This window comes from Crinia signifera, chromosome 4 (assembly GCF_055691185.1).
Source record: "Crinia signifera chromosome 4, ASM5569118v1, whole genome shotgun sequence".
NCBI classification, from domain to species: Eukaryota; Metazoa; Chordata; class Amphibia; order Anura; family Myobatrachidae; genus Crinia; species Crinia signifera.
In genome coordinates, this window is record NC_139220.1 from 18,334,719 (window position 1) to 18,344,774 (window position 10,056).

Below are 10,056 nucleotides of genomic sequence, written 5' to 3' on the forward strand. Positions count from 1 at the left end.
TCACGTGGGTCGTTAGCGATTCCCTCTGTCGACTTTACATGAAGCTCAATCGACTATATCGTTAACAACAGCTATAATCCTAGATGTGACCAATGAACAAAATATTTTGTGATGTCTGTTGCAAAACCGCTCGGTATGTATGCGCTATATCGCTTGTTCAAGGGAGTTCAGGGGAATCGTTGATGACATTGTATTAGTGTCCATTCTAGCACCCGCCATCTTTGAAAACCCATGCAGTTCCTCTTCCCTGCCTGGAGTGTCGTTGTCTGCTCTGGTGTTTGTAGCACAGGTCTGGTTTGCATATCAGTGCTGATATACAGACCACACTGTGCTAGAAGCACTACAGCAGACAGCGACACCCCAGGCAGGGAAGAGGAACTGCATGGGTTTTCAAAGATGGCGGGTTCTAGAATGAACACTATTGTATCATATGCAGTGTTGTTTAATGTGCAGCCAGCTTTAGTCCCCTGTGCTCAAGAATGGATATCATTAAAATCTCTTCGCCGGTAATGGTGGAAACTGCCTTATATTGATTCACAACTTCAGCACAATAATAACAGACCTCACTCTATGCTGATGTAGGCCTAGTTGAAAGTGAATACACTAAATATTCCTAAACACACATTACAACACCCCACGGCTATATTGGATCATATTAGTGAACAGCGGTGCCTTACCTGAAACACCAGGCAATTCCTGGCTTTTACAATGATTCCAATCGTTTCAAGCTCAGCGACATACGCTGAACGTCCTACATGACTGTTATTGAGGCGATATTCTGAAGAGTCTCCTGACAAGGAACATAGGATTGTTAGGCTTATGGTACATATTTTTGCCCCTGAATCTATGTGGGAACACTGGACCATGGGGATATAGAGCCGCTGCCCCCTCCTTTAGGAATTTGGCACATTAAACAAATTCACATCTCTTCAATATCCCCATTCTGCAGGCATTTTCCTAGCCAGAGAGAAACCAAAGCAAGATAGGTGGGGAAACATCACTCTCGAAAAACAATGACATTTACCCACTGGGTGCATCTAGTCCGTTCTAGAACACAGACGTACCTGGTTGTCTTATTTGGTCATTTCTATTGGGAACAGTAGAAGTGAATTGAGTGGATACTAGAGGCTACATGAATACACAAATATCTATTAGGCTTTAGTATACTACAGCCTGGAACTGGAAGTCTGTCAAACCATAACATTTCGTTTAATGGAATGGAACACATTCATTACAGCACGGCCTCCAGTTGACACATAACTTACTGGATTCATGCATTAGTGTTTGATGAGGCCCTGAGGTAGGTTTAACATGTTTTCGTATCTTTTTGATGTACCCATATAGGTGAAGGCCGTCAATATACCAGAACAACAGAGTAATGTCAGTGCCAGCGACTGTCCCTGCACAAACAGAACACTTGAATTGTTCCGTCGAGGGCCATATTTAATTAGTGAAGCTCTTTCTCCGATAAGCCCCTGACTTTTTCTCTATACTGATTGTTTCTAATAGACACTTTGCTGCCCTCCGTGAGGGGCAGAATGGCTTACTGACACCTGAATCTCACCTGTACCAGCAGAATGGCTTACTGACACCTGAATCTCACCTGTACCAGCAGCGTGAGAGGACTGAAACAGGCCTGTGACTTTAGCAAATTAGCCAGCAGAAAGTAACTCTTCCCAAAAGTGGCCTTGCTAATGGTCATCTACTGTCCAGCTCCAAGAACAGATCATCTGAAATAGGATATGAGTACAGTCTACTCACACTCTGAACCAACCTCCTGCACCAAAGGCATCTATCTATCCATCTATCTATTTATCTATCTATCCATCCATCCATCTATCCATCCTAGACACTTTGAAAAGTTACGATAAAACATTTCCAGGTTTACCTGATATGAATCCCTTTATCAGGCACGACAGATAAAATGAGACAAGACTCATACAGAATACACAGAACAGGACAATTATCCTGCAAATGATAGAACACCCAACATTATTATTATTATTATTTTATTTATAAGACGCCACAAGTGTTTCGCAGCGTCGTACAAAGGAACAGTACAGGGAGACAAAACTTGGCATAACATTGAATAAATAACAAAAATACAGTACAAATAAAGAGCGCCACAGTTCAATACACATTACAGCTTAAATATAAGTAGTGAGGACTCAATCAACATACAACTAGAGGCATGATGCCAATGATGGAGATGGGTATGCAGACGAAGATGGTCACTGAGTGTTGGAGTAAAGGAGAGCTGTGAGTGAAATGTGAAGAGAAGTGGGCTTTGACAACAGGAGGGAAGAGGGCCCTGCTCGGAGGAGCTTACAATCTAGTAGGAAGGGGAGACAGACAGATTACAAGAGGTGCAAGCGAGGGGGTGGTGGTTAGATAGCAGGATGTAAAAAGGCAAGGGGTCTGAGAACCGGCTGGTTTATGCAGTGGAAGGGTATGCTTTGATGAATAGGTGAGTTTTCAGTGTCCGTTTGAAGCTTTGCCAGTTCGGGGAGAGTCTAATGGAGCGAGGGAGTGCGTTCCACTGAAGGGGTGCAGCACGGGCAAAGTCCTGTACTCTAGCATGGGAAGCAGTGATCAGGGTGGAGGAGAGACGACATTTGTCAGCTGACCGTAGAGGGCGGGAGGGTGTATGAATGGAGATGAGGTTAGAGATATATGGAGCAATGGAATTAGAGATGGCCCTGTATGGGCCGCATTTATCAAACAATATTTGCGGCTAAATCTTTCGGGGGTTAGGTGCAAATATGAGGTATCACCCTGATGTACCAAAGGGGGACCGCAGCAGGGATCAGAGATCCTCCCTGCACCGCCGCCGGTCGCATCCCCGATAGGTTTCTATGGGGAATGCGAAGCTGCTCGATATATCAACATGGAGCTGCAGCGCTTCGTATCCTTGGGCCATCGCCATTCTGAGATAGCGATAACCTATTGTAGCCTATGGTCAGCAGGGGGTCTGCGCTAACCGCACATGCGCAGTGATGCTAGATCGCTCAGCAAGCTCGCTCAGCACACAGCGCTGCACGGCCCTATGCAAAAGACACTGCCACAGCAAATAATTCACAATATTAAATAGCAGAGTTACAATCTTATCATAGAGCAGGCAGGCAGGCACACTAAAGCAAAACTGTCACCTATTAGTAGATAGCATTGTGATCAAATGTCAGCTGGTATGCTGTGCAGCGTGGAACTGGGCAGCAACAAGGTAGCCAAAATCCTGAGCCCCTTTCCCCTCCTCCCCTGGTGTAGTGGGAACCAGGTGTTCTGCCTCATCTGCTTGCTGCGCACTACATTTGCTCTTGGACGCTGCATCCATAAAGTAGCCCCCTCTATTTGTGGAGGTAAGTCCTTTTTATAATGAAAATCCCCCGCTGTAATGATATTTCCCAGTTAACCACTAGTTGTTTTTATCTCTCATGAGAAATACACCGGAAAAACATCGCTGAAGATGGACCAGACAATAAGGACGTTGTTGTTACATTTACTTCATACCTAGAATGATCCTGGAAAAGGTCCTTTCCTCCCCGTTCTCCTCAGAATAGACCAAGTGCACACTGGCTGTGGAGGACACCGCTTTCCCTATGTTTGCTCCATGAATAAGTTCTCGAAGACTTTTTACTCTTAAGTTACTTGTTTTCTCGCCCATCACAAAACTAAACGCATCCATCAAGTTTGACTTTCCTTAACAGAGTAAAGATAATTGTATCAGTATTGCAATCAAATGACAAATTAAAAGCACTAAAACGTATATACTGTATATAAAACATGTGTCTTCCTGTCATGGCTCCCAACATTCTAAATGAATGAGTACTTGTACTGATGTAATTGTTGTGTTCATGGTAAAACCAGAATGCAAAACAATGACCTTGCTTGACCCATAGGTATCAGTCAATATTTGAGACATAAGGCCATATGTAACGCAGCCCGTTAGATGGGATACGGTCATTAGGTCTACAACTATGTCGACAAGCATTGGGTCGACATGGGTCAAGGTCAACATGGGTCAAGGTCAACACAAGCATTGACTGTCGACCTAATGTCATGTCGACCTTGCTGCATGATTTCTCCATCTTTTCCATAGATTCAGGAATAGACCTGAGAATTACCAATGTAGTGTTCACTTTAGCATCCTGCATATTTCAAAACCCCTGCGGTTCCTCTTCCCTGACTGGGGTGTCGCTCTCTGTTGTGGTGCTTACTGCACAGTGTGGTCTGTATTTCAGCACTGGTATACAGGTATGCTAGAAGCATCACAGCAGAAAGAGTGACACCCCAGGCAGAGTAGAGGAACTGCAGGGGTTTGAAAGATGCAGGGAGCTAGAACACAGCTAGGGAGTTAGGCCCGCACACCAGCCAATCATGATCGGAGAAATCCTGATGGCCGGACATGATTGGCTGGTGGGCGGGCCTTATTCCCGGTCTGTGGGCAGAGCACAAGCTGTAACCAGAAGATGGACTTGTGGCTACATCATTGCAGGGGTCTCGGAGAAGCACCGAAGCCGGCTGGTGAGGAACCCCTCATGGATTCTACAGGAGAAGGGGACCGAACTACTATCAACATAGTTAAGTATCTATATGTATGGGCTTCGTATGTAATAAAGTTTTATTATTCTTGTGTGTATTTATTAGACCAGGGCTTGACAAATTTCTAAAAAATCTAGGAGCCAGGATGAAAATGTAGGAGCCAGAAAAAAAATAGTGACAGTGTGCGCCAAAAAGTAACACCATAATGCCTATTACATATGTCACATACCACAATGCCCATTACACATTATGCCACACTCCGAAAAACCTTTTGCATACTATACCACACACAATAATGGCCATTACATATACAATACACACCGCAATGCCCATTACACGGTGAACCAAACACCGTAATGCCCATTACATATAATACCACACAACGTAATGCCCATGGCATATTATGCCACAGTGCTGCTTACTTACATGCTCATTGCTATGGGTTTCTGGCTTGAAGCCAGGCAGGGGCAGACTGAGAAAAAAATGACGGGGGTTTGCCTCTGGTGTCTGGTGCCTCTGGTGTCTGGTGCCTCAGGTGTCTGGTGCCTCTGCGTGAGCAGCGGGTCCCCGTGGCTGGTTATACTATCAGCACTTACAGTAGCCTCGGGTGCCCCTGTTAAAACAAAGACACTAAACAGATGGCCCCGCAGTGGGATATTATGTTCAATATAACAGCCAGCACGGCGGCAGCCCGGCAGAGCGGTGCACAGCTCTCCCGGCTGCCGCTGCATCAAAGCAGGTCCGCAGCGTACCTATTTCAAAACTCAAGCACGGAGCAGCATTGGTAGCTCCCGATTAGCTTGTGAGCCGCCTTGACTTATGTAATAGTCGTGCCGCGGACCTGCTCTGATGCAGCGTCAGCCGGGAGAGTTGTGCACCGCTCTGCCGGGCTGCCTGTTATAATGAACATAATAACCCACCGCGGCGCCATCTGTTTATGTGTCTGAAACGGGCACCCCAGGCTGCTGTATGTGCTGAAAGGATAGCAAGCCACGGGGACCCGCTGCTAACGCAGAGGCTGCTGCCAGCTCCCAACCTCTCCATGTCCCTCTCCCGGCAGCCGGGAGAGTTGTGCCCTGCACTGCCGGCTGCTGCCATGGTGGCTCTTACCGTATATCTAACAGTATAACCCACAGCGGGGCTCGCTGCTGTAAAGCCACCACTCTGCCCGGGGGTTCTGCTTCCTGGCAAATCTGGTCGCCAGGAAGCAGAATCTGGTCGCCATGGCGACCTGGCCCCCGGGTTTTGTCGAGCCCTGTATTAGACTATTTGTACTGTTGTGGGACTACAAGTCCCAGCGCTCTCTTTAGTGCCCCGCATGCTGAGACTTGTGGTTCTCCAAGTCCCTGCATGCGGTGCAGGCTTGCTGGGACTTGTAGTTCCACAACAATACACCATAGTAATTCTGGAGGGGGGGTCCCCACTTCCCCAGGATCCCTGCCCATGCTGATCAGTAAGGGGGAAAATGCTTTGGCCGGGGGGACTTGTATTAAAAGTCTCCACCTGGCTGTGGCGTTACCCTGCTGGCTGGTTGGGCCCGATGCTGGTTCTTGAAATATTTTGTCCCCTGTATTTTGGGAACCAGGACCAGCTTTTGAGCCTGGTGCTGGTTTTATAAAATCCAGGGGAACCCTATTTGTTTTGCCCTGTGATTTTATGAAACCAGGACCGGCTGTTTGAGCCCAGAGATGGTTATGCTCAGGAGGGGGGAGAGGTTGTTTTTGTTATCACTTTTTCACGTTCCCAGCCGCCATGCTGACATGGACATTCGCCCGTCCCCATCAGATGAACTTCCTGTCCACCAACCTGCGGCAGCTCAGGAGATCTGGCGGTTCCACAGGCTGGCTGACATGCGCTCCATCTGTATTCTAGCTTGATCCCTGATATTTTATGGCCGATGTGGATTTGTTATGTCATTGATGGGGAGAACCAGATGTTCCCCCTCCATCGATGACACAGAATTGCCAAATAGGTTTTTTATAAAAAATTTCCCCAAGGACACAAAACATGGCTCCGCCACCTACACCCAAAAAGCCCCACCCCCATGTTCTGCTTGGCCCATGGACCAGTCAGTCAAAGAAAATGGATGACCATTGATCGGTAAGGACATTGGTGATCACCAATCACATGGTTTGCTGCCATCGATGGCAACCACCGATGGTGATCACCGTAATGGCCATCCCTAAGGGCTATTTCACACGCTCCGCCATCTGCAGCAGATTGACCCCTCAGTGAAGGGATGGCCATCAGGTTCATAATCATTGAATGTTAATAGCGATGTAGGTTATTTTTGCCATCAATGGGGGAAAACCAGGTGGTACCCTTAATGGCACAGCAAAACCAAATAGTTTTTTATTAATTATTTTCCAAAAGGAATGTTTTTGCCATGGAATAGCTAAACAAGAAAAGCGATGACCATCGATCAGCAAAACCATTGATGGTCAATTTCGTCAGATGATGCTATCGATGATCGCTTACAATATCACCATCAGTTAGGATGGCCATTGGTGCAGTCGCGATACTGCAACCAGCCATCGATAATAATAAACTATGTGATGGAGGACCACCGATAGTTTTACCTATCGATGGACATCCATTTTCTTTATTCGACTGACCCATGTGCCAACCAGAATGTGGGGGTGGGGCTTCACAAGTGTCAGAGTTATGCTGTGTCCTAGGGATGGCCATTGGTGCATCATCGATGGTGATTCTGCAACCAGCCATTGATAGCATTAAACTAATTGATGGATAACCATCGATAGTTTTAGCTATCGATGGTCATCTATTATTTTTTACTGAATGGCCCGTGGGCCTATCAAAACTCAGGGGTGGGGCTTCCAGGTTCAGAGCTATGCTCCATGTCCCAACACCTTGAAAGAAAAATCGTAATATCGGTTCTCATCTGCCATCGATGTAGGGATGTCATTAACATTGGCCTAGGGATGGCCATCCACAATCGATGTCACCAAAACATCGATGGTTGGGACCAAATGCTTGATGTTTTGGGCAACAATATGTGAGGATTAAATAGTTTTATGCCATCGATGAACGACATCCGATGGTGATTTCCCCCCCCCCCCTTCCAGTCCCACAGTCCGTCTCCTGGCAGTGGCTACCACTGGTCTGGGTCTCAGTTGGCAGCCAGCGATGCGGCACTGGGCAACAGCTACGATATATAGCCGGACAGGGGCGCAGCATCGGACCGGTGTCGTTGGCTGCCGATGGGCTTGGCTGTGTTCATATTCGGCTCACATCCGCCCGCCCAGCTGAAGCACTACCCCTTCCCCTAGCTGTACATAATACTGTTCTGTAGTGACACAACTTGCTGGGAAGCTTCATGCTTCCAGTGCAGCCACTGAGGATGGCTGATCCTGCCTGTACTGTACGTGTGTACACCTACAGTCCGCCCTGTGGCCCGGGAGGTTCGCGCATGCGCAGCTTGATAGCTAGGTAAAGTTTCCACTGCGCATGCGCGCACCTCCCAGCGGGGCAGCCCATCCTGTTCTTCTGCGCATGTGCAGCTAAGCGATGGCGGGAACCATCAATGGCCAGTGATACAATGTTTTATAGCCATCGATAATTCCTGCCTTAAAAGCCATCGATGGAAGATGTGTCAATGGCCATCCCTACATCGGCCATAAACCATCAATGATTCTGATGAATCATGATTTCAAATCACAATGTCGATGGTCATCCCTACTGTGTCCTAACACTTTAAAAAAAAAAAGGTACTTGTGTATTTTGGCGGCACCCGATTTCAGCATCGTACGATAAACGTATCGTATCGCATGCCATGTACCCGATGGCATGCGATGCAACGCGATTTTGACCCCCTATACGATGAAAAATCGTATAAGCACCCTAAAGAGTGCTTTTGAGCACCCTAATGGGTGCTTACAATGTTAAATGCACCCCCACGCCACCGCCCCACTATAAACGTGAACCCGAAGCGTGGCGAGCCCGCGAGCGGTGGCGGTACGCGTCCTATGACCTTTTCATACCCCCACTATCCACGTCGGCATGGAGTTGAGAATAGATTAGTGTGGCGAGAGCATCGAGCCCGAAGCGTGGCGAGCGCAGCGAGCCCCGCGGATACCTGTGAAGCCCGCGAAGGGACGCGTTTACCTGTGAATGTATCCGCTTGCGCTCGCTGCGCTCGCCACACTAATCTATTCTCAACTCCACGCCGACGTGGATAGTGGGGGTATGAAAAGGTCATAGGACGCGTACCGCCGCCGCTCGCCACGCTTCGGGTTCACGGGGGGGGGGGGGGGGGGGGTGCATTTAACATTGTAAGCACCCATTAGGGTGCTTATACAATGTTTAATCGCATCACATGGCATTGTATGCCATGTACAATGGCATACAATTTTCAAATTGTATGCCATCGTACACTAACCAACGAAATCGCGTCGCATCGCATACCATCGCATGCTTAATGGTATGCGATGGGCGCCACCAAAATACACAAGTACCAATTTGATTTTGTTCTCCCTCAACGATAGCAAAAGTATTCGACATCGGCCATAAACCATCAATGATTTTGTATCATCAATGGCCAACCCTAACCATCAGTGGCACTTTAGGACATATAAAACTAAAAGGAATACACTGAACACTGGAGTGTAGTACTGTTGTCCTCGGTCTGACAGGGTGTGGATCATAGGATAGACATGAACTAAATCGACGCCACTAGGCCGAAATGCAGGATTGCCAACATGAGTTAAGTAAACAGGGTCATTAGGTCAAAATGGGGGTCTCTTTTTGTTTTGGTCCCAAATTTCCCCGCACATGACTCGTCCATGATTCGGGGACAGTGTCTCGCTACGCTCGGCACATGGTTTAATTCTCCATCCATGCCCTATTGGATGGTAGGGCCTGAAAAACCGCCGACACATGTTGGCTCAAAAAAAAAAAAATGCTTGTGTCAACCATGTCGACCTTCCTGCATGTCAACCTAATGTTTGTGTCAACCATGTCGACCTTCCTGCATGTCAACCTAACGCTTGTAGACCTAGTGGCCGTATCCCGCCTGACAGGTCAGTGGGGTCTGATATAAAACCAACTTTGTGGAGCAGCAACGGAGATCTGACACCACAGTCCCGACTTTAATGTAGAAAATCGGGACAGAGCACCAGCAGCGCACATGGCAAGGACTGTGTGGCAGTTAGATAGCGGCTCAGGGGGCGACCCCGGCACTGGGTGGGTGACTTTTACCTGAACCATTGGGGCCGATCACACAATTGAAGCGCCTGAAGGGCCCTATGGTTTGCCGCCCCCGCCACGACTTAAAGTCTTCCAGTATGAGGTGGCTGAGGACGCCCATGTCCCCGGCTGCACTGGCTTGGGAGCGGCGGAGGGAGCTGCACGGTACTGGGAGATAAAATGGTTGCAGCTTGACTGTGACTGTGTTCTCTTCGGAGAGTTTCCCGCCAAGCGCCGGGCGTGACGTCACTCGACCCAGAGACAGGGGTGGGAAGCAAGGGGCGGGGCGGTGTGGGAGGCGATGGGGCGGGC

General features: G+C 48.1%; 1 protein-coding gene across 2 annotated transcripts in view; it reads right to left on the reverse strand.

Moving 5' to 3' along the window:
* The window catches only part of SMC1B (structural maintenance of chromosomes 1B), a 56,141-nt gene extending 46,117 nt beyond the window's left edge, over window positions 1-10,024 (reverse strand). Inside the window, exons 1-3 of one of the 2 annotated variants that reach the window (XM_083181287.1) lie at window positions 9,757-10,024; window positions 3,508-3,696; window positions 678-790 (exon numbers count right to left, since the gene is read on the reverse strand). In XM_083181287.1, coding sequence (XP_083037413.1) covers window positions 678-790; window positions 3,508-3,696; window positions 9,757-9,865 — 411 coding nt within the window. In that variant the 5' untranslated portion in view covers window positions 9,866-10,024. The remainder of the gene's footprint in view (window positions 1-677; window positions 791-3,507; window positions 3,697-9,756) is intronic. The other variant, XM_083181288.1, reaches the window with a different exon arrangement.
* Window positions 10,025-10,056: the final 32 nt, after the last annotated feature.